The sequence below is a fragment of the Erpetoichthys calabaricus genome, chromosome 11 (assembly GCF_900747795.2).
Source record: "Erpetoichthys calabaricus chromosome 11, fErpCal1.3, whole genome shotgun sequence".
NCBI lineage: Eukaryota > Metazoa > Chordata > Cladistia > Polypteriformes > Polypteridae > Erpetoichthys > Erpetoichthys calabaricus.
In genome coordinates, this window is record NC_041404.2 from 133612188 (window position 1) to 133636632 (window position 24445).

The 24445-nt window shown below is 40.4% G+C and overlaps 1 protein-coding gene across 4 annotated transcripts in view; it reads left to right on the forward strand.

Moving 5' to 3' along the window:
* The window catches only part of ttyh3a (tweety family member 3a), a 312980-nt gene that overhangs the window by 165390 nt on the left and 123145 nt on the right, over window positions 1-24445 (forward strand). For all 4 annotated transcript variants that reach the window (XM_051933633.1, XM_028813931.2, XM_051933634.1 and 1 more), the window contains exon 5: window positions 16905-17000. In XM_051933633.1, the coding sequence (XP_051789593.1) occupies window positions 16905-17000 (96 nt within the window). The remainder of the gene's footprint in view (window positions 1-16904; window positions 17001-24445) is intronic.

Sequence of the window (24445 nt, forward strand, 5' to 3'; positions counted from 1 at the left end):
ACAAGGGTACAAAAGATAGCGTTAATATAAATAGTTAATATCTCTTAGCCACTGGTGTCTAGGCTCTGTTATGAGCTTGGGTGGGCATTCAGTTCAGCACAGTGGCATTTTTTCTTTGTGTGTGATTTGCAGTAAGCTGGTAAACATCCAAACCTACAAATTAAAAAAAAAATGGCTTTACATGTATTACAGTATGTCTTGTGCTGATAAAGAACTTGTTGTATGCTCTCCAAGCGGTTAACAGTTAAGCTCACTTTGTCAACTTGTTGAGCCTTTCGCCCAATATTTCTCTTTCACTCTCTTCCTGTCTTTCTTTTTCATTCAGTCATCCAGCTATGTGCTCATTTGTGGACTTACAACCATTTAACCATCTGTTTACTCAGTCATTCGCTCACTATAGTCAACGATTCATTCACTCAACCATCCATTCTTGTACACACTAATGTACTGACTGAGTCAGCTTATTCTAACATCTGTCCTTTTAGGCTCTTACAGAGTCACTCACTTAACCATCTATCCATCCTGTTATTCACTGACTCTTATTTAACAATCTGCCCACTTCTACTCATTTAATGGTTTGTCCACTCACGTACTCATCCAAACATTCATCTTATCACTCACTTTTACTAGTCAACCAAACACTCACGTACTCACTCAGTCACTTAGGTAATTTAATAGTTCATATACACACCAAAAACAGTCATCCACTTGATCATTTTAGTTAGTCATGCATCTCTATATCCACTTAATGAGTCAGTCACTCACTCAATCACATGAATTTCCATCCTCTTATTTACTTCTGTCAACCATTCACCTAATCCTTCTACTTGTCAGAAATGCTATATAAAAACAGTAACAGTCAAGAAGCAAAAACATTGATTGGTGTCAGTTGTGGAGGTTACTGTTTATGGTTATGTGACATGGCAGAGAGGGTCACTTTGCTGAATGAGTGTCATACTATAGTGTAGTTGGCCCAGGAGGTTAGTTGACCGCAGATTATGTAGACATCAGTCAGTCAGTCATTGTCCAACCCGCTATATCCTAACACAGGGGTGTGCTGGAGCCAATCCCAGCCAACACAGGGCGCAAGGCAGGAACAAGTCCCCGGGCAGAGCGCCAGCCCACTGCAGGGCACACACACACCCACACACCAAGCACACTCTAGGGACAATTTATGATCGCCAATGCACCTAATCTGCATGTCTTTGGACTGTGGGAGGAAACCGGAGCGACCAGAGGACATCCACGCAGACACGGGGAGAACATGTGAACTCCACGCAGGGAGGACCCAGGACACAAGCCCAGGTCTCGTTACTGCGAGGCAACAGTGCTACCACTGCACCCCTATGTAGACATCATTTTAGTTAATTTCATTAGGATCTCTCCTGAATGCTTCAGTTGCCTATGTCTTCTATTGTCACTCCTACCTTGTTTTTTTAATGTTAATGTTCTCTCTTTATTGTATTCCCTGAAATCTTGTCATTAAGTAACAAATGTTGAAGATGGACAGAAGGCGTTAAGTAGGATGAATTGTAAGAAATGATCTTGCCAGCGATTTTTATACTTCAGTGAGTCACAAACCCTGGACTATGTAAATACATTCAATATCTTTTAAAACAAATTTTTTGGCAGGGTGGTAATGTTGCCTTATTTTTGCTGTGAGTCTTTTCAGGTCAGAAAACTCAAATTGAGAATTTGCCTTCAAGAGTTTACCTCAGAACTGCAATGACGCCTATTATCAAAATGAGTTTCAACCTAAACTCAAGTTAGCAGCCTTCTGGCCTGCAGAGGGCTTAAAAAAGAAGCAGATTCTTTAAATTCTAAAACACTCAAAAAATGGAAGAGGAGAACCAAAAATACCAAAATGGCAGAGCAAACTTTTTTAATAACTGAGTAGTTTATTTTCATAAAAAGAAAATATTAACAGCAAGAAAAGCAAAATAATATCAGAAAATGATTACCCAAAAGGCAAACCTCAGAGCAAAAAACAGAAAACAGTCTTATCCTTAAAGAAAACAAGTCCAAAACCAGAAAATCAATCAGAGAAATTGGAAATACAAAATCTGAAAAGAGAACTGATGAACAGAATTATCAACTAATGCTACTGCAGCCTGCTTATAGTCTGGCAGGGGCTTATAGCACTAGGGATGGTCCCCCTAACTGCAGTGTTCAGGGGCACCACTTTCTTAGACTCATCACACATGCAGCAAGGGACATAACTTAAAGAACAATTAATATTAACATTAACCAATAATTTATCCATCCATCCATTTTCCAACCCGCTGAATCCGAACACAGGGTCACGGGGATCTGCTGGAGCCAATCCCAGCCAACACAGGGCACAAGGCAGGAAACAATCCTGGGCAGGGTGCCAACCCACTGCAGGACACACACAAACACACCAAGCACACACTAGGGCCAATTTAGAATCGCCAATCCACCTAACCAGCATGTCTTTGGACTGTGGGAGGAAACCGGAGCGCCCGGAGGAAACCCACGCAGACACGGGGAGAACATGCAAACTCCACGCAGGGAGGACCCGGGAAGCGAACCCAGGTCCCCAGATCTCCCAACTGCGAGGCAGCAGTGCTACCCACTGTGCCACCGTGCCGCCCACGAATAATTTATAAAAAATAAAATAAAATATACTGTTTTTAGTAACAACATTACCAACATAATATTTAGAAAATAAGATTATATTAAAAAAATACTTGAGCCAGGGATAAAACCTTGACTGTTTCCTAACAATGTTAATTAGCACTTCCACTATACTTGCAAGCAATGGTTCAGAGACACACATAGCTGTTCTTCATTTTTCTCTTCTCATCTTTTTATATACAGTGGTGGGCAAAAGTAGGTTTACAGTTGTGAGTATGTGAAACAAAGAGTTTATTCTTTTAATATTATTTATTTATTAATTATTGTATTATTTATTTGTATTATTTGTCTTCTTATTATTAAAGTGTTCTTGAGTGTAGACTACAAGGATGTGTAAATAATGAAAACTGGTAATTTCAGCACTTATGAGATTGCACCTTAAGTGCACTGTGCCATTCTGACATTCTTTTGAGTTAGTAAAGGTTTTTTTTTTTTTTTTATTTATTAATTTTTATTGTAATCATTCCATACAAATAGATCAATTTATAACCAAACAAAATTGAAGACAAATCAAACCCCACCCCTGAGAAGGAGAGCTTAGCCAAAGGAGAATTGCTTAGGGCTTTTTAATAAGGCAACAATAAACAAAAGAAAGGGAGAAATAAATATACTGAGTTAGTAAAATTAATAAAGCTATTGTAATAATCATAATCTGAATGTCTTTTTCCATATGAACAACTGCAAACCTACTGAACAAAAAAAAGATCTATACTCTGTGATTTTTATATTGTTGGTTATTTGTTGTTAGATTAAATTTGATTGCCTTACCGACTATGATCTATGATTGTAAATTAGTAGTTATTATCTCTTTTCACTTGATGCAATAAACTTTTGTTACCTGTCTTGCTACACTTGCTGAACAAGCAGCCCCAGCCTAATGTTACTCGAGCAGGTTTACCTCTGTTGTAGGTCGCTTTGGATTAAAGCATCTGCCAAGAAAATAAAGGTACATGTACTTTTGGCCACTCCTGTGTGTGTGTGCATGTTTATGTATGTGTATATATATATATATATATATATATATATATATATATATATAGTCACAAGAATAGACTGGGGACATGAAAAAGTTTGGGGCAGTCACCCATATATTATTTCCTGCCTGCAAAATTAGTTTAAAGGATGTACAGTACGTAGAGGTTTGAGTCCAAGACTGAACTGATTCTCTGGCATAAAGATGGCGGCTTTAAAGGAGAGTTGTGGAAGTAACGTCATCATTGGGGCTGGAAGTGGTGCCATAGAGGCTGGGACCGAAAGTGACCTCATTATTGGGCCCGGAAACGGAAGTGATGTCATTGAAGCTGGAACCAGAAGTGACATCATCGGGGCCAGGCGGAATATCCGATAACTGGTCTGCAGAGAAGCGAGAGAAAGAGTTAGTGCACTCCACCATCCCCTGGTCTGGCATGGAATTACTGTCATTCAGGCATTCATATATACATACATAAAATGGTTTAATCTTCTATGAGGATTAATGTTCTCATTGCCTTTTACTATATACTAGGCAGATAGATGACCAAAGGACCATTTCCATAAAGTCTGACGTCTTCACTCTTATTTAGTGGGGTTTAGAACCATACTGGTTAACTTTGCCTCCTGCGTTTGCTTTTTCGAGCTCCTTGTCACTAGTTGTATTGTTTTTCATGGCAGCTTCTAATGACAAATTCAATCTGCTTGCCGTCTCGGCCTTTCTTGGGTATCTGATTTTGTACAGACAGGGCAGACTGCATGTTTTTCATACCGGATGCAGAGTCCAGTCTGTAATGGCCTAAGGGAGATTACCACTTTTCATAAGTAAATGAATCTAAAAAAATGCTTTCCCTTTCCCCCAAAATATATTAGAAGCTGGCTCTTTTCTGGAATGCTTCTTCTGTCAGATTTTTTTTTACTTCTTTTTTTTAATAATATTGAGGGGAGGGGTTTGGTTGTGCAAGTCAAACATGCTTTTAATTCAGTGTACATACGGCCATGTGAAAAGGTTTTTTCTTTTTTAATATACGTGGACATATCAAGATTTGATCTTCATTTAAACAGTATATATAGATAAAGTTAATATAATATAACAAGCATCATGTCGCATTTATATTTGGTAGTCCAATGTATGGGTGGCATGGTAGCGCTGCTGCCTTGCAGTTAGGAGACCCAGGTTTGCTTCTCAGGTCCTCCCTGCGTGGAGTTTGCATGTTCTCCCCGTGTCTGCTTGGGTTTCCTCCGGGTGCTCCGGTTTCCTCCCACAGTCCAAAGACATGCAGGTTAGGTGCATTGGTGATTCTAAATTGTCCCTAGTGTGTGGGTGTGTGTGTGTGTGTGTGTGTGTGTGTGTGTTTGTGTGTGTGTGTGTGCGCACTGTGGTGGGCTGGGTTTGTTTCCTGCCTTGCGCCCTGTGTTGGCTGGGATTGGCTCCAGCAGACCCCTGTGACCCTGTAGTTAGGATATAATGGGTTGGATAATGGATGGATGGTCCAATATATAACTTAAACATAAATTGAAATTTCACTTGTGGACCAAATAAGTACACCCACACATTTATCCCTTCCTCAAAATTAGAATCAGGTCTACCAGATCAGGCTCAAATTTATTAGAATATCTTTAGAGAGGATCTTGTCTGACCCTGTCCGAATTAAACATTAGACATTTTTGGTTTGGTCTTTTTTTTTTGAGATGTGTGTTATTACTGCGTCTCTCTGAAGTCTGAGGAAAAAAGGTTTTAGTTTCGGGGAAGGAATTTAAAAAGATCAACCATTCCACTATCTGGAAGATCATCTACAAGTGGAGATTTCAAACAACTGCATTCTTCTCCAGGCCAGACTGCCCCTGCAAGTTCAGCCTGAGATTCTGAAAGAAGTCTCTAAGAAGCCCAGAATTTCACACCTACAGGGCTGTTACCACTGTTGATGACAAAGTGCATGAGTCTATTATCTATATTACTAAACAACAGTTTAATTTATGCACAGCGGACGCACCAAAGCGCATGTGCACTGCGCCGCAGCGCCCCAGAGTCAAACGCAGCGGCTTTCCAGAGTCAGTAGGTGGCGCACAAACAACACAACCTGTAAACTAAACTTGCTCTAATCCACAGTGTGCCTCACAAACACCAGAAGCAAAGAAGTCACGGCTCCAAAACGAAACACAAAACCGAGCCTGTATGGATGAAAACAATGAACGAAGGCGCCTACAACGCGCTTCTGAAACACTACATGCAAGAGAGGCACGGATCCAAAAAGAAACTGCAGAAGGGCTTACATGTTGTTGTCAGAAAGGTCAAGTTAAGCTGCCTCCTTTGGTTAAGTAAAAGCTTTATGGAATGCATTAGATCCTACAATAGTTCATTTGCCTTTGCATCTACCGGGGTAAATATCAAGCCACCACCTGGGAATGGCCCATACTACTTTCGCGTGTGTGGACAAATATTGCATCGGATTGGAACAGTGCACCCTGAGCCAAATCACCACCGCAAATGTGCCCAAATGTACGTGTTAGATCTAGACGACGCAGTTTATCAACGAATGAACCTTCCTGAAAACAAGCAATGCACAGAGCTAATAATGAGAAACGTAGCTGAAGTCATAAACAATCACCCATTAACAAACTCTATAAAAATGCTACATGAGGTTGAAAAAGAAGTCAATACAAAAGCAGGGGCAGACGGTATGGCACCAACTAAAATTGCCGTAGTGCTAATAAAGGACAAAGAACAGGATCCGAGACGATACAATGTTCCCATCGTTAATGAAGTGGCAATTATGTCTCAAAGTAAAGACGGTGAGCCTCCATTTACGTCCAGATGGAACCAACCAACCTAAACTTAATACTTTGACATACCCCATTTTGTTTCCAACTGGCCAGGAAGGATGGAGTGCTGGAATTTGCAGATATAAAACAAATCAAGCACAGAAAAGATCACGGGTATCAATGAAAGAATATTTGTCCTACAGACTCTCAGTGAGAGACGAGTTTAATCCATTAATCAATGCAGGAAAGCTAACTCAACAATACATAGGTGATGTTTACGTTCGAGCACAATCAAATGATCTCCAATGGATTAAAAACAACCAACCTGCACTGAGGGCCGATAACTACAAGTCGCTGATGGAGTACATAAATCGTGATGCGGACGTGGTAGATCACCCTGCTGGAAAAGCGGTTATTATGAGTGCAGCATGCACGCCGGGTTGTACAGTATATATGCACAGATGCCAGAGGCAACAGGCAAGTCGTTCACACTACCACCGCTGCCAAAAGCGAGACTGCATGGATAAAAACAATACACGAAGGCGCCTGTAACGTGCTTCTGAAACATGCCTCATGACTAGCAGAATCGTACGTCAACGTCGCCGCCATACTGTGGACGCACCCACCCTCCATGATATTTCATCCCTATAAATATCGGAGGGAACAGAAAGTGATTGCCAGTCTTGGATTTGAGATTCTTTTGAGAATCATGGGGTTGCTGGTTAAAAAGACTTTGCACAAATTAGGTCTGCACTGGAAGTCTGTAACAACAGCCGTTTGCTTGTGATTTCCCATGAGCATTTAGAAAAATAAAACAGGACTTCTGGAACAGTGTGCTCTGAACAAATGAGGCAAGTGTCGTTTGTTCACAGTATCAGAATACATTTTTGGTGAAAACCAAAGACAGCATTTGACCGGAAGACCCTGATACCAACTATAAACCACAGTGGTGGAAGTGTTACAGTTTGGGGCTGCTTTGCTGCACTAAGGCCTGAGCATACCATTACAGAATCCAATGGGAATTCTTTATTTTACCAGAGGGTACTTGAGGATAATGTGAGACCATCTGTCAGAAAATAACTCAACTAAAAGAAGACTTTGAAACATGAAAATGACCCTAAAAATAGCTAAAAAGAAGTAATTGGAGGGTTCTGGAATATCCAAGTCAAAGCCAGGATCTAAATATCATTGAGATGCTGTGGGGGGATTTGAATTGGGCCGTACACACAAGAAACCTCTTAAACATTACAAAGCTGAAGGAATTCTGCATGGGGGTATGGGAAATCTTCCTCCTATTTGACAGGCTGACAGACAGTTATAGGAAACATCTGCTTGAGGTTGTTTCTGCCAAAGAGAGTAATATCAACTTTTGCAGAAATGGTGCATCTATTAATTTTTTATAGAATTTTCATTTTTTTTCTTCAGTTACATCACCTTTAAAGGTATCGTTTAAATGAAGAGCAAATCTTGATGTTTTCATATACATTTGAAGAAAGAACATTTCGTAGGGTGTACTTACTTTTTCACCTGATGGTATGTAGAGGACATGGTGGTTATTCCTCTTGTGCACGGCTCATATGGATTGAAGATTTATTACATTTGGATGGACTGTAGGTTGGAATGGGGTTGTCATGATTGTGCAGTGGTTAGCTTTGCTGCTTCACCACTCAAATGTCCTGGCTTTCATAGGTGTTCTTTCCACATTTCAAAGACAAATGTGTTAGGTTAATTGATGACTGTAAATCTGCCTGTTGTGTGTGAGTGTAAAAAGTAATGGGCTGATGGCATGATTCCCATGTTGCAATTGATACTGTGTGGATAAGCACTGGCTGCTAGTACTAGTACCAGGTTTCATTACATGAGTAATCTGAGTTATTGTTGCTCCACTCATAGTGTATAATGGTGATCTGTAACTGCTTAATAAATTTGTGCTTACCTAATCTGAGGATTTGTTCTTAAAGACTTTGCTCCCATTTGCCTTTTTATAAACCTGCTTAGTGTGATGGAGAGCAGCTGCATATCCCAGCAGCAACTGATGCTGGGAAGGAACCAAACCTTAGCAAAGGAGCACATGTTCTCAAGTACACTTAGGTTCATAAGTATTTCAACAGTGACACATTTTTCATCATTTTGGCTCTGTGCGCCACCACAATGGATTTGAAATGAAGACATAATTTACATGATTGAAGTGGAGGCTTTCAGCATTAATTCAAAGGGTTTAACAGAAATATTGCATGAGCCATGTAGAAATGACAGCCATTTTTATACATGGTCCCCCCATTTTCAGGGGTTCAGAATTACTTGGACAAGCTGTTCCATTGCCAGGTATGAACAGGTCCCTTATTATTTCATTAACTACTAAACGGGTAGAATGTCTTGAATTGATTCCAAATGTGGAATTTGCATTTGGAAGCTGTAATTGTTAAATCTCAATATGAAGTCCCAAGAGCTGTAAATGCAAGTAAAAATTAGACAGAGAAAACAAAACAAATCCATCTGAGAGATAGCAGAAACACCAGGAGTGGTCAAATCAATCAGCTGGTACATTCTTAAAGAGAAGGAACCAACCGATAATGCTCAGCAATATCAGAAGGCCTGGACAACCATGGAAGACAACCATTCTGGATGATAACAGAATTCTTTCCTTAGTGGACAAAAGCTGATTCACAATAATTAGCCAAACCAAGGACACTCTCTGGGAGGTAGACCTATCATTGCCAAAGTCTACAATCAAGAGAAGAAATGACGAAAGTAAGTAAAGAGGGTTTACCACAAGGTGCAAGCTATTGGTAATCCTCAAGAATAGGAAGAGCAGGTTAGGCTTTGCCAGAAAACATTTTTAAAAAACAAGTCCAGTTTTGGAACAGTTTTCCTTGGACAAATGAAATTAACATCATTATATACCAGAATGATGGATAGAGAAGAGTATGGAGAAGAGAAGGAACGACTCATCATTGGTAGTATACCACATCATCTGTGAAACATGGTGGAGGCAGTGTTATGGCATGTTCATGTGTGACTGCCAATGGCAGTGGGTCAATGGTGTTTATTGATGATACGACTGCTGACAGAAGTAGCAGGATGAGTTCTGAAGTGTACAGGGCTGTACTGTCTGCTTATATTCAGCCAAATGCTGCAAAACTGATAGGACCATGCTTCACAGTACAGAATGACAATGAGCCAAAACATACTGTGACAGCAAACCAAGTGCTTTTCAAGGCAAAGAAGTAGAAATTTTTTCAATGCCCAATCAACTCACCTCAACCCAATTGGACATGCATTTAATTTGCTGAAGACCAAACTGAAGGGAAAAAGTCCAATGAACAAGCAGCAACTGAAGACAGCAGCAGTAAAGGCCTGGCAAAGCATCAGTAGAATGGAAACCCAGCACAGGAGATGGCCAAGAGTTCAGACTTCAGGCAGTCATTGACTGTAAAGGATTTTAAAGCAAATATTGAAAGTGATCATTATATTAATGATTATGTTAGCTTGTCCAAATACTTTTGAGCTTCTGAAAATAGGGGGGCCATGTATAAAAATGGTTGTCGTTTCTAAATGGCTCATACAATGTTTTTGTTAAACACCTTAAAATAAAACTGAAAGTCTACACTTCAATCACATTTTGATTGCTTCATTTCAAATCCATCTGCAGAGCCCAACTTGTGAAACGTGTATCATTATCCAAATACTTGTGGACCTAACTGTACATCCACTCATTTGTAATCAAACATCAATCACCAGTCAAATGATAAGTTTCTTTTTTCCTTTGCATGCCAACCACAAACAACCACAGCCTGGGTATCTGCTTGGCTCTGATGCTGTGAGGTGCTTAGTCTGCTTGATGCTGTGGATGGCATTCATCCTATTCCCAACAGGTTTTTCCACCATGCCATCCTTCAGTAATATTCTGTTTATGAAATTCTTAGGGGAATTCATTAGGCCCAAACAGAGAAAGCCCAAAAAGCATTTGAATACTGTAAGAAAACCGCTGTGTTGAAATAATGCAGTAGCAGCCCTGCCTTCACTTTTGAAGTTGTATCCCATCTGGAATCACTAACTAAAATCTGCTAACGCCTCCATACAACAGAAAGTTCCTGTGAATGGAAGTGCCAAAAAAAAAAAGATGAAAAAAATAATTAAGAGTCGGAAATGTTTAGGGCTTCCCAGGTGCAGTAAAGTGTAAATTTAGCTTCCAGGCTATCATCACAGTGCATAATGGGATTATTTTTATGTTCCTCAAATACTCAGTGATCAGCCTGGCTAAATTTAGAAAGATGTTAAAGTGATGATTTCTCTTTCATAATTATTGCTTGTAGCAGCATACTACTTTACACCTTTGATTCGTCCTCCTTGTGTTTACGGTATGGGGGTGTGGTTTGAGTGTCCCTATCCAAATGAGGGGATCCCAGTGATCCTGTAATGTTATGAGTTGTTCAAGAAAATGTCCATGACTTGGGTAACAGAGGTGTGCTGCTTTTAAGGATAAGCAACTATAAAGTTAACAGATTTGATTCTTTTGATTCCATGTAAATAGCGCTCGCATTATGTCCATTAGCAAGACATTCTAGTAAAAGAGTCATTCATTAATCTACCATTTACTAACCCGCTTATCCAGTTTAATTTCAGGGGAGGTTGGAGCGTCTCCCCAGAAGCACTAGTAACAAGAAAGGAAGCGGTGCATGATGGGATTGTTAGTTGCCCACTCATCCACACTCTCACTCATGCAGATATGATGGAAGAATATGTAAATCCCACACATGTACAACTGAGCAGTGGACTGTGCCGCCCTCAGTCTGGCGAACTAATCCATCACATGACATCCTCACGCATATGCCCACACAAACTTAACTCTGAGCCAGAGTTGCCATTCAGCATAACATGAGCATCTTTGGAATGGGAGAGGAAAAACTGGAGTAACTGGGGGGTAAAACCCAGCAGAGAGAATGTATGTGTACACACACACAAACATTTATATATATATGTAGACGACACATTCGTCATATTAAGAAAGAACCAGCTGAATGAATTCTTCAATCATATTAACACAATATTCCCTGCAATCCAGTTCACAATGGAAAAAGAAAATAATCGACACATCAATTTCCTGGACATTTACATCAAAAGAAATAGTGACGCCACCTTGACCACAAGTGTTTACCGTAAACAATGCCACGCAGACAAGATTCTACACTACGCCAGCAATCACCCGGTATCTCACAAACGGAGCTGCGTGAAAACCCTATTTAAACGAGTCCACACTCATTGTAATACCAAGGAAACAAAAATTAATGAGAGACGCTATCTGTTTCAACTTTTCACCTCGAACGGATACTCAAAATCATTCATTAATCGGAGTCTACACAGCAGGCGCCAAAGGAATCAGCATACAAGCGACGTAAATCAGAACCCCCACCCCACCTGGCATTCACTCCCGTACCACCATAATGTGTCAGAAGGCACGGCACGCACCCTGACCAAGTGGGGCATCAAAATAGCACATAAACCCACCAACAATCTGCGCACGGTCCTGTTTAATGCTAAAAACAAGAAATCGACAGCCGAAACACGAAACACAGTTTATAGTATTCCATGCAATTCTTGCTCAGCTGTATACATAGGACAAACGTCAAAAAAAAATCTCAACACGTGTACAGGAACATCGCAACGCCGTCAGAAGAAAGGACGCACTATCTTTGATATATGCACATACTAAATCGACAGGACACACATTCAACTGGGACAACGTGAAAGTAAAATTTAAGGCCAGTACAAAAAGCGCCAGAGAGTTGGCCGAGTCTTGGCTATCAGATGAAAATGCCATCAACAGACACTTGGACATAAACCCAGCATATGCCAACTTAAGAAGGACATATGCACTTTAATTTAATGATACCCCCCCCCCTTTGATCATACGGACTTAGTCACCTCCACCCACCCCCCCACTGAATGTGTTGCTATATATTGCCTTTGATTCTTGTAAGTCTAAGCATTATCCTCTGATGAAGACCCCTGACAGGGGTTGAAAGCTCAGGAATAAAACTATTTTATGATACGTGATTCGTTTTTTCTCCCTTTGTGGATGTCCAACTGCAAATATATCTATATATATAAAAGACTGTCGCCTGACCATGGGGTACGCACGCACGCACGACAGAGTCCCGCCTGCCAACTCTAACCCGCCTCCTGCGTTCACCCTCACTCTTGAGGCATGAACAGGCAGTGTGCATGGTGTATGCACGACAGAGCCCCGCCTGCCAACTCTAAGACCATGGGGTACGCACAACAGAGCCCCATCCGCCAACTGTAACCCTCCTCTCGTGTCATGGGATATGCACGACAGAGCCCCGCCCACCAACTCTAACCCTCCTTCCGCGTCCATTACCTTCACATTGTTTTCCTTTTATTTCTGATCCCGTTCAACAACTATATGACGACATCAACTTCTCAACTGTGACTCCGGAACAACTCCATATGCGAGCTATATTAAGCGTCACCAACGAAGACTCGCTACAGCTTAATGAACAAGTACTGAAACTTATCCCTACCGACGAAGTAACTTTCACCAGCGTTGACTCCATCGTCACGGACGATCCCGCAGATCAAGTTTCATTCTCAGAAGAATTTCTTAACAGTCTTACTTCCACTGGCATGCCTCCGCATAAACTCAAAATTAAAATTGATTCAGTCGTCATACTTCTCAGAAACCTCATGCCAGCAAGAAGTCTCTGTAATGGCACAAGACTGACTGTTACCAGCATTCACCGCAATGTACTAGAGTGTAAAACTATCGCAGCTCCTACCTCACAAACTGTCCTTATTCCCCAGATTTCCCTGACCCCATCAGATTCAAATTTGCCTTTTACTTTTACACGCAGACAATTTCCTGTTAGATTGGCCTTTGCGATGACAATTAATAAGGCACAGGGCCAAACCTTCAAAAAGATATGCCTGTATCTGCCAAAAGCAGTTTTCAGTCACGGACAATTGTATGTTGCTCTCTCCAGAGTTCCATCTTTTCATTCACTCACAGTCATATCCTCAAACACACCCCATTTGGACAATTGTGTTTTTTAGGAAGTGTTCACCCATCAATAAATACTTATGTGGCGTATACTACACCGCAGGTCAGCTAGTTTATTATATATATGTACAGTCATGCTGTGACTTATGCCACCATTCGGGACCTGTCATTTTGCTGTTTAGCGATCACAAAGTGTGTAGGTCATTGCATTTGGGGCAACGTGTATCTGGAGTGGGTTACCAGTATGTATACTTTAACTGCTAGTATGGAGTATCACAAAATGATCGTCACATCTTGCCGGCCTTTAGCCAGGTCCATGGGTTGCTGTCATTGGTTCATGAGTGTGTTGCATTGGGTCGCCTAGGCAGTGTTTCTCAACCACTGGGTTGCCGCTGATGGATCATGGGTTGCCATTGTTGGTTCGTGAGCAGATCATGGTGGGTTATGAGTGGGTCACAGTTGGTTGCCTAAGCGAATGGCAGTGCTGCAACAGTATGTTTTCCTGTTGCTAAGTGAGATTGTTTCACTAAAGGAGTCCCCCATTTGAGCTTGTTTCACCAAGGGGGCTGTTTGCAATTGTTGCTAGTGGGTTGTCAATGAATTTAAAAATGCAAAACTAGGTCCCAAGATCATAAAGATTGAGAAACACTGGTGCAAGCAAGACAGTGCAGGGCAAATGCATAAGAATTAGTCAAGTGAAATAGCACAGATGAAAACAAACATTAAAGGGCCCTCCAAGATTCAGAAAACATGTGAGACCTGTAGAAAAATAACTAAATGATTTATTATTGCATCTGGTTTTGGCAATTTCTAGAACATTGCTACCCTGTTGTTTTTCTATGGCCCTCAGTCATTATGTACATATTTCCTCAACTCAGTTAGTGATTAATCAGTGCATGACTGTAGACTGTGGTGGACAGCTGGGACACCTGGAGGATGGAAGGACTGGGAGAGGGACAATACCTCTCCGGGGACACGAGAGGGCAGCCGCCCTGTTTTGCATTGGGACCACGGGATCGGAGCTTAGAAGCTCAGCCCTGTTGGGGCCTGTGGCCACCGGATGGTTACGGAGCCATGGACTGCAGCACTTCTGCCACACCAGGAAGTGCTGCAGGAAGGTCATCAGAGAGCACCTGGAGCACATCCAAGTGAACTGTAAAAGAGGCCACCTCACTCCATTCAGGGAGCTGGAGCCGGGAGGCAGAGGACAGAGCTTGCAGGATAGGATTGGAGGCGGCAAAGGAAAAGAGAATAAAGACAAAGGGAAGAGAAGAAGAAAAGGACTGCGCAGTATTTGAGCATTGTTGGTGGTTTGTACACTGTGTGTGCTGTGAAGAAAATAAAATCAGTGTGTGCTTTTGGACTTGTGTGTCCTGGTGTCTGTCTGTAGTTGGGCTGATCTCCATAATACATACATACATACATACATACATACATACATACATACATACATTTTCATGTCTTCATATACATTTATATATACATATACATACATTTTTGTGTACATACATATCTATATATGTATGTATATACTAGTAGGAAGTAAATCACTGAGCTGAGATTTGATTGTGAGAATCAACTCTTACTTTAAGTAGATGATGACATCTGTTAGAACTGAAGAATACTTCACAGAGTACCATGGTACACATAGTAACACAAATGAGTGTTGCTGTAATGCTATGAACACCACTTATAGATGGCGGTGGTGTGACCTTCACCATAATCTGTATTGCCAAGAGGTGCCCTGCTTATTTTGTCCTCTATCTTTGCCATATTGTAAACTACACATAAACACATACAAAAACACACATTGTTTTCATCAAACTATTTTCAAGTCACCTCAATCATATTCAGGATCACATGTGGCAGGATCTATCCCAGCAACCACAAGGATAAAGTAAAAGCCAGCATTGCTCAGGCTCATGTCCATTGCATGGCATACTCTCTCTCTCTCTCTCACACATACACACACACACCTGTGCTGGGTCTATTTAGGACAGTCATCTATGTAAATAAAAAATATGAAGTGACATGGCGACTCAGTAACTTACAGACAATAATGCAACTTCTGCTTTATTGAACTATCTCAACTCTCCAGGGACATATGCTAGGATCCTGTTTGTGGACTTCAGCTCGGCGTTCAATACTATCATTCCAGAAGTCCTCCACACCAAACTCACTTGGCTCACTGTACCAGCTCCCATCTCCCAGTGGATCAAAAACTTCCTGACAGATAGGAAGCAGCAAGTGAGACTGGGAAAAATCACATCCAGCACACGAACAGTCAGCACTGGCGCCCCCCCAGGGATGTGTCCTCTCTCCTCTGCTCTTCTCCCTCTACACAAATGACTGCACCTCAAGAGACCCGTCTGTTAAAATCCTGAAGTTCGCAGATGATATGACAGTCATTGGCCTCATCAAGGACAGTGATGAGTCTGTATACAGACGAGAGGTCGAACAGCTGGCCCTCTGGTGCAGTCAAAACAACCTGGAGCTGAACAAGCTTAAAACTGTGGAGATGACAGTGGACTTCAGGAGGAGCCCCCCAGTGCTGCCCCCTCTCACACTACTCCACAGCATTGTGTCTGCTGTGGAAAACTTTAGGTTTCTGGAATCCACAATTTCCCAGGACCTAAAGTGGGAACTAAACATAAACACAATTGTTAAAAAGGCCCAGCAGAGGTTGTACTTCCTGCGCCAGCACAGGAAGTTCAACCTGCCTCAGGAGCTGCTCATCCAATTTTACTCTGCAGTAATCCAGTCTATTCTCTGTTCATCTATCACAGTCTGGTTTGGCTCAGCCACAAAACAGGACAGGAACAGACTTCAATGGACAGTCAGGATTGCAGAAAAAATCATTGGTGTTAATCTGCCCTCCATTCAAGACTTATACAGATCTCGAGTCAGGAAACGGGCAGAAAACATCATTGCAGACCCATCACACCCTGGTTACAACCTTTTTCAACTTCTTCCCTCTCATAGGCGCTACAGAGCACTATACGCCAAAACTACCAGACATGTGAACAGTTTCTTTCCTCAGGCCATCACTCTCATGAACACTTAAGTCAATCTCACAGCATCAGGGACAATACTAGGTAAAACCGGAGTCCAATTCCTTGTATGTGTACATATACTTGGCCAATAAAGCTGATTCTGATTCTGATTCTGATTCTTCTAAAAAGGCAATAGCCGTACTGAATTATTTAATAAGAGCCAATGGTAATAGAATCTAATCAAATTAATTAAAATTAATTTTGTACTGCTAAGAAGGTGTATAAATAATTATTAAAATGCTATGTGGTTACTTCATGAATTCTGTATCTTTAATAATACTGTATTATCATTCTATGCAGTTTATGATAAAATTATACATAGAGTAATTTTGTCACATCTTTGTGAACCTAGTATGGTTCCTTATTGTAGGATCTTCTAAGTTAAATCCCTGGCCAGATATTTACATCAATCACTGATTTTAACTGTCCTTTTTTGATAGGTGGCTGGCATACCTGGGTCTTCTTCTGTTTGATGTGCTCATCTGCCTGCTGGTGCTGTTTGGACTAATACGCAATTCCAAAGGCACTCTTATTGGGTAAGTTTGGATGTATCTGAAAAAGATTTATAGAATATTAATGAAAGGAAATATTAATAGGGAATGTGGCTCTTAATCTAGAATTGGATCTATAGATCCTTTTAATACAAAATTTGCAGTGCCTTTAAATTTTCTAAATCCATTTGGCTCATTAACAACATTCAGATCCTCTGTTCCCACCTCAGACTGGAACTGGATTTTATCAATGAAGATGCTGGCTTACAGGAGGAAGAGGGCTTGGGGATTATTGGCAGGGCATTAAGAGGAAACACATTTCTTTATAATAAGCACTGAGAATTCATTTGAGATGTGTATTTTAGAAGGTATGTTTAGAATTATTCAAAGGAAGAATGTGTTTTTTTGTTCAGTCACTTAATTTTTAAATCAATTGTGGAGAAGGAAGAAAGAGATTAGAAAATGTGTGAATGACATAACATTTGGGTTCATCTGGAGACTTACTAACTGATTTGAAAGATGGAGCAATTTACATTTTTTAGTTACTTCAAAGGGTCAGCTATCACATTTTTGTTCATTAAATATTTTTGTAACAATAAGTCATATACCAAAATAACAGTGCAATAGAATGTACTCACGTGTTAATAGACTACATTTACATCCATGCCTTTTACCAGCACTTTACAATTTCATGTAGTTAAAGTAATAGTCCAAATAAGCTTGTGGTGGCTGAGTAGCTTTCATAGACAGCAGATTCAAGTGCTGTAAAAATGGCACTGATTTATGTGCTGTTGTTAGGTGTTGGTTATAGAGGGTCTATGACTAACTGCAGTCCAAATTAATTAAATATTAAGACCTACCCAAAGCGTTTAAACCAGCTGTCATGATGTTAACCCACAGCAGTTGTACAATGATTATTTTTGTACATTTAAAATAATAAATTACAGTAAATTGTACAAGTTTGTTGAAAGGATACACTTCCTAACAAATTCAGGTGTCAATGTGAACCCACTGACCAAAATTCAAATTTGCACATCAACACATTTTTGGATCCTATTCGTTTGTGAGACATCCTTTTACCAACACCATACTTTAATATTGTGAGTATGGTTTTTTGTATTTTCTGTCACCTGTCACTGCAGTACATGGGCAAAATCTGGATAAATTTAAAGGCATTTGTCATGATGTGGATACAGAATCCTGTTGGGACCCAGAATGGACCCTTTTTCCATTTTAATGTTATTATTATAGTTTATGGTGACACAGTGTTCAGTGCTGCCATCTCAGGATCCTCAGTTTGAATTTTGTGACTGTTTTATGTCTGTGTGTAATACTCTGGCTATCATGCCGTTCTCCTTTTCTTCAGGGAGAGAATTTGTTCGTTGAAATCCCTGAATTTGTTAAAATAACTTTGAGAATGTCATGTTTCATAAACTCTAGCTGCTTTTCATTTTCTTTTTAACTGTGCCAGTCATGTACAAAATTTGACACACTCGGTTCTCTGTTGACAACATGATACTGCTGAAAAACCCAGGCAGCTGTTTTGTTTTCTTGGCCTGTGGGCAACCCCATGAAAACAAAACAAAAAAAAGCCATTCCTCGTTTTTAGTTCCAGTCTACTTTTTTTTTTATAACCATTGCACAAAAATAGAAGACGTCTTTGCTGTCACTTTTAGGTGGGAGTGTGTTGGAGAATAACACTTCAAATTGCAGGTTGCTTCGTGTGAATCGGAGGTTGAATTTATGTAAAAGACCAAAGACGTTTAGTAACTGCCTGACAGTTCTGGCTGCTGTGGTTTGTGTGGTGAGTGGGAAGCATCCAACTCTGTGGTTCAGTGTTAGCAGTTTCAGAATTGACACTCTCAACAACAAGCGTGACTCCCATCAGCCTGCCGCCCATGTTTCTTTGTGCCAGCCTTTCCCAGAGGCTGTCTGCCTCCTAGATGGTTTAATGTTCATCTCCTGAAATCGTGAGTGTGGAGTTTTATAGTACTGAAGCTTGATGACTTGTAGTGTTCACGATAACTACGGTTGTTTATTTTATTTAGGCAACGGGGGGCACAGCTGTCCTTAGTTTGAATCTATGTGGAATTTGCGCAGTGCTAAGAATGAATGACTGGGTATAGGACTGTGCTAGAGTTTTCTATAAAATTTGTTGGGGAGAATCAGGTCCTGCCTTATGGCTAATACTTCTGAGATAGGCCATGTCAATCCACAAGTCAGGATTCTAAAAAACTGAGTATATGGGCAGTATATGAATATAAAAAGCCTTGGTATGGTGGAAATGCACTATATGAAAATCAGTTTGTTTTTCAGTTAACAGGGAAGCATGGAGTTCAATATTTTTAAACAGTTCAGCAATGGCTTGTGAACATAAGCTTTTAGGTTTTATGTTCTGAATTCAAAACCATAAGACCTTTCTGCTTGACCAGACTTCAGCTCTGATATGTGGAAAAGAGGTCTGCACTTCAGCTGCAAAGGTGGCACACAGGTGATGGAGATTGAGGTGGCTCATAAGTCTGGCTGCTTATGCACATACATTGATTGGACATGCATTTCATGCAGGTAGACCTTCCTTAGCTGTAAGGACTTAATTTGGGGTAACTGAGCTCTTTTGTTACAGCCATTGTCGGGTTGTAAGGTGCTGTCTTATATCAGTCTTCATATTGCAGTGGGACCATGTGTGCCATTAACCCTCCACAACTGGCTACAGGACAGAACTGTGTGACAATAGAATATTCACAGTTTGCATTAGGTATCAGGTTCCTTTGATCCAGGGCTGGAAAAGCTGGTTTCAAAGATGGCTGATTGGAAAATGGATTGTTGGACATATGGTATAAGCATGTCTTTGTATTCTGCTGTCATTTTGCCAAATGCTTATAATAGGCGAAGAAAACAGTAGAGGCAACAACTTCTCTTCTTCTAGCTCATTGTCTAATTGTTTATTCACTGCCAATTGTTTCTTTCTTCTTTGTAAGTGAAGCTGAAGCAATCAGCTTATTTTTGACAAGTGCATTCATTTTCATTTTAGTCTGCAAAATCTTTCATTTTGAATGCTGGAATTTAAAATAAGTAGTAAGGCCTTGATGAGGTTGAGCTTAGTAGTAGAGATCATATTATATTATATTATACATTTTCAAACTCAATTAATTCATTTTAGCATCATGTTAATTAGACCCTATCCCTGCAGCACTAAAGTCAAGGTGGGAAACAACCCTAAAAAAGGCACCAGGTCATCTCATGACACAAGCATTTACACACCCACACTCGTTGAGGGGCTAGTTTAGATTTCCCATTTAACCTAAACTGTCTTTGGGGATATAGGAGTAAGCCCCTTTCAGATACAGGGAGTAGGGCTGGGCGGTATGACCAAAATTCTATATCACGGTATTCTTCAAAATTATACCAGTTTCATGGTATTCAACTGTATTTTTTTCCCAATGCATGAGTAGATGTTAACCACATTTTCCACTGCAATTACTGTAGTAGACTGGCTAAGAATAACCTATTCCACTGTCACGAGAATTATATATTGTACAAAAAACATTTTAATGTGCACACAAGTATCAATACAGGTTTGCATGGCCCCAGAAAGTGATAGTTTTCAAGGGGGTGGCACTAATGAAGAGAAGGAATCACATTGCATTGCAGTCAAAATATAGAACCATTTTATTGAACAAATTTTGCAAACAACTTAAAACTATAATTTTGACAACATATTTTCAACCATCCAAAGAGGCATTTAGACTTAGTAAAATATTCAGACGTGCTTGTCAAAAGTTGTATTGCACTGAACATGTCTTAGAAAAAGAATAAAGAGTAAATATTTTTGTAAACCAACTACACTTTCTGTTAATGTTATCAATCTCTGTCCACTGACACGTTAGCTATATGGATTGTAATGGTGTTGGTTATATTGATCCACCGTTTGCTTTTTTTGTCGTAGGCAGTCCTCAAGCAAATGCGTTTACAAGTGACGTCTGACTTGAGTGTCCTCTAGCTTTTTCAGTTTTAGCTGAGGATGTGGAGGGTGCCAATCTTAGTTCCATACGTTCATGGTACTCCAAAGCATGTTGGCGGCTGAGGTGGTGCAGCAAATTTCTCGTGTTACCGCCTCCAGCAACAACTTTAGCTCAACAGCATTTACAGTTAATAGCTGTTTGGTCCACATCCGAACTTTTAAAACCAAAATCTCCAGACAACAGACACGGCTCCTTTTTTCGGTAAAAGTTCTTCTGTGTCATCATGTTCAACTTTATCATCTGCTACAGCTTCAGTTTCGGAATGTTCTCAGCATCAATTTTTCACCGCTCAATACCTCCGCTAACGCATGTACTCCGTTGCATGCGTGTATAGCGGTGAAAAAAGACCCCCCTTAAACAGTTTCCCACTGCGCCACGTTCTGAACGTTGTTTAGGCTATTTAAACCAGTATTGCGGTATAAGAAAAATCCATATCATAACAAAAATAAGAAACGGTTTCCGGTATGAACCGGTATACCTCCCAGCACTAACAGGGAGAGCATGTAAAATGAATACTAACAAAAATCAGATGGAGGATTTGAACCCAAGATGCCAGATATGTAAGACAGCAACTGAAAACACGGTGCCACGTAATGTCATGTAATCTCCTCCCTTTCCATCTTGCCTTATTTGAGTGCCAACCAGGTTTCTACCTGAATTTTCATGTTCTCTTTATATCTGTTTGATTTTGTGTCAGGGCACTCTGGGCTTCTTCTGTTACCCCAAAGATGTGCATTTTGGATCATTTACTCTAAATTCACCTGTTGGAACTGAGTAGGAGTATGAAGGTGTGTGTAAGTGTGTATGAGTGTGAGCAGCAGTATCCTGTCTCTCATCCACAGTTTGTTCCTACCTTTCACCAGGATAAGCACCAGCTCTGACATTCTTCCATACTACAGCATTTTTAAACCTGCTTAGTCAAATTCAGAGTTATTCGGGAGCCAAGACTATCCCAGTAGCTCAGTGTACAAGGTAGGAAAAGCTCTGCACAGAGCCACCATTGTACTCACACACACCCAGACCTACACAGTGTCAGTTTGGAATTACCAATAAAGCTAACCTGCATATCCTTTGAGATACTGGAGAAAATCCAGGGTACCCAGTGGGAAATTCCTCCAGTCATTGGGAGAATATACAGACACTACACAGACAACGACTGGGTGGGAAATTCAAGCCCAGAAAGCTGGATCAATGAGGTGACAGCACTACTTACTGCACCTGTGCCATATTATATTATATTATATTATATTATATTATATTATATTATATTATATTATATTATATTATATTATATTATATTATATTACAGTAATCCCTCCTCCATCGCGGGGGTTGCGTTCCAGAGCCACCCGCGAAATAAGAAAATCCGCGAAGTAGAAACCATATGTTTATATGGTTATTTTTATATTGTCATGCTTGGGTCACAGATTTGCGCAGAAACACAGGAGGTTGTAGAGAGACAGGAACGTTATTCAAACACTGCAAACAAACATTTGTCTCTTTTTCAAAAGTTTAAACTGTGCTCCATGACAAGACAGAGATGACAGTTCTGTCTCACAATTAAAAGAATGCAAACATATCTTCCTCTTCAAAGGAGTCAGGAGCAGAGACTGTCATAAAGGCAGAGGAAAATCAATAGGGCTGTTTGGATTTTAAGTATGTGAAGCACCGCGGCACAAAGCTGTTTTATGGCGGCAGCTCACACCCCCTCCTTCAAGAGCACAGAAAGAGAGAGATAGACAGAGAAAAACAAGCAAGCAAAAATCAATACGTGCCCTTCGAGCTTTTAAGTATGCGAAGCACTGTGCAGCATGTCGTTTCAGGAAGCAGCTGCACAAAAGATAGCAACGTGAAGATAATCTTTCAGCATTTTTAGACGAGCGTCCGTATCGTCTAGGTGTGCGAACAGCCCCCCCTGCTCACACCCCCTACGTCAGGATCAGAGAAAGCGCAAGAGAGAGAAAGAGAAAAGTAAGTTGGGTAGCTTCTCAGCCATCTGCCAATAGCGTCCCTTGTATGAAATCAACTGGGCAAACCAACTGAGGAGCATGTACCAGAAATTAAAAGACCCATTGGTCCGCAGAAACCCACGAAGCAGTGAAAAATCCGCGATATATATTTAAATATGCTTACATATAAAATCCGCGATGGAGTGAAGCCGCGAAAGGCGAAGCGCGATATAGCGAGGGATTACTGTATATTATATCATATTATTATACCAGTAACGGCACACTGCACAATAACGTGCACTGAATACACTTGACTTGAACATTCATAGTTTTCCTACTCTTTCACTGTACGTTTAGCATTCATTTGCTCAGAGGTTGATGTGTTTGCTGCTTCCTGAGCAGCTCTTCTTTTCTCCACCCTAGCGGCCCGCTTCTTCTCTTCTGTCGTCAGCATCTTTTCATGTTAAAACTGATTAAGTCAGTGTTAGTGTTGCAATTCCTTAGTACATTTTTTTTAATTTGTTACTTAATCTGGCACTTAAGTGTTCAATCTGCCTCAAGAATGATTTAAGATATGAAGAGGAAGGGGAAGTGACGGCGGAGGTGGTAGGAAATGAGAATGGCACACATATGCATGTGCCGCACGGCCGCCCTGCTGGCCGCTGCTGAGAGTTGATTCTACAATAAAATAAAATAAAAAGAAAAAGAGGAATAACCTTAGACGTCAATCATCACCCCGAAAGTGGATAGTAGACGTCACGTAGTATATGTATACCAAATTTCAGGTCAATAGGTCAAACGGTTTGCGAGCTACAGGTGATTGAAAATCCTGGACAGACAAATGGATAGCCACAGTAGCATATTATATGTAAAGATTATATTATGCCCACCATGCAATGGACTGGTGTCTCTTTCAGGGATTGTTTGTGCCTTGCACCCTGTGCTTGCTGAGATAGGCTCCAGGTTCCCTACGACCCTGATCTTGAGCATAAAATCTGCCCCAATTAATGCATCATTAATATAAATATTAAAATTTTGTACACCATTAATAATACAGTGCTAATGATATAACATAGAGAGGACCACAAAAGCAGTACTCTAAAGAGCTCCTAAACGTCCAGGGTGTAGTATTGCATATTTTGACTGTTTACACAATTTATATGATTTGTTCGATTCAGAGTCTATAAGAATATGTTAATTGTAGCTGAGTGCAGCATATAATTTATTCTTTTTCATCTTCTTCCCATTTTTATGTGGGGTCAACCTTCTAATTACCAGTGTAGATCCTTAGCCACAGATCCACTACTCTGTTGAGTGTAGCATATAACTAATGTATTAAAAAGTGCAGTCTCATGAATGAGACATGGCAAACAGAGATATAAAATGTATACTATAAAATACAAAATGTTAAGATAGATAGATAGATAGATAGATAGATAGATAGATAGATAGATAGATAGATAGATAGATAGATAGATAGATAGATACTTTATTAATCCCAAGGGAAAATTCACATACT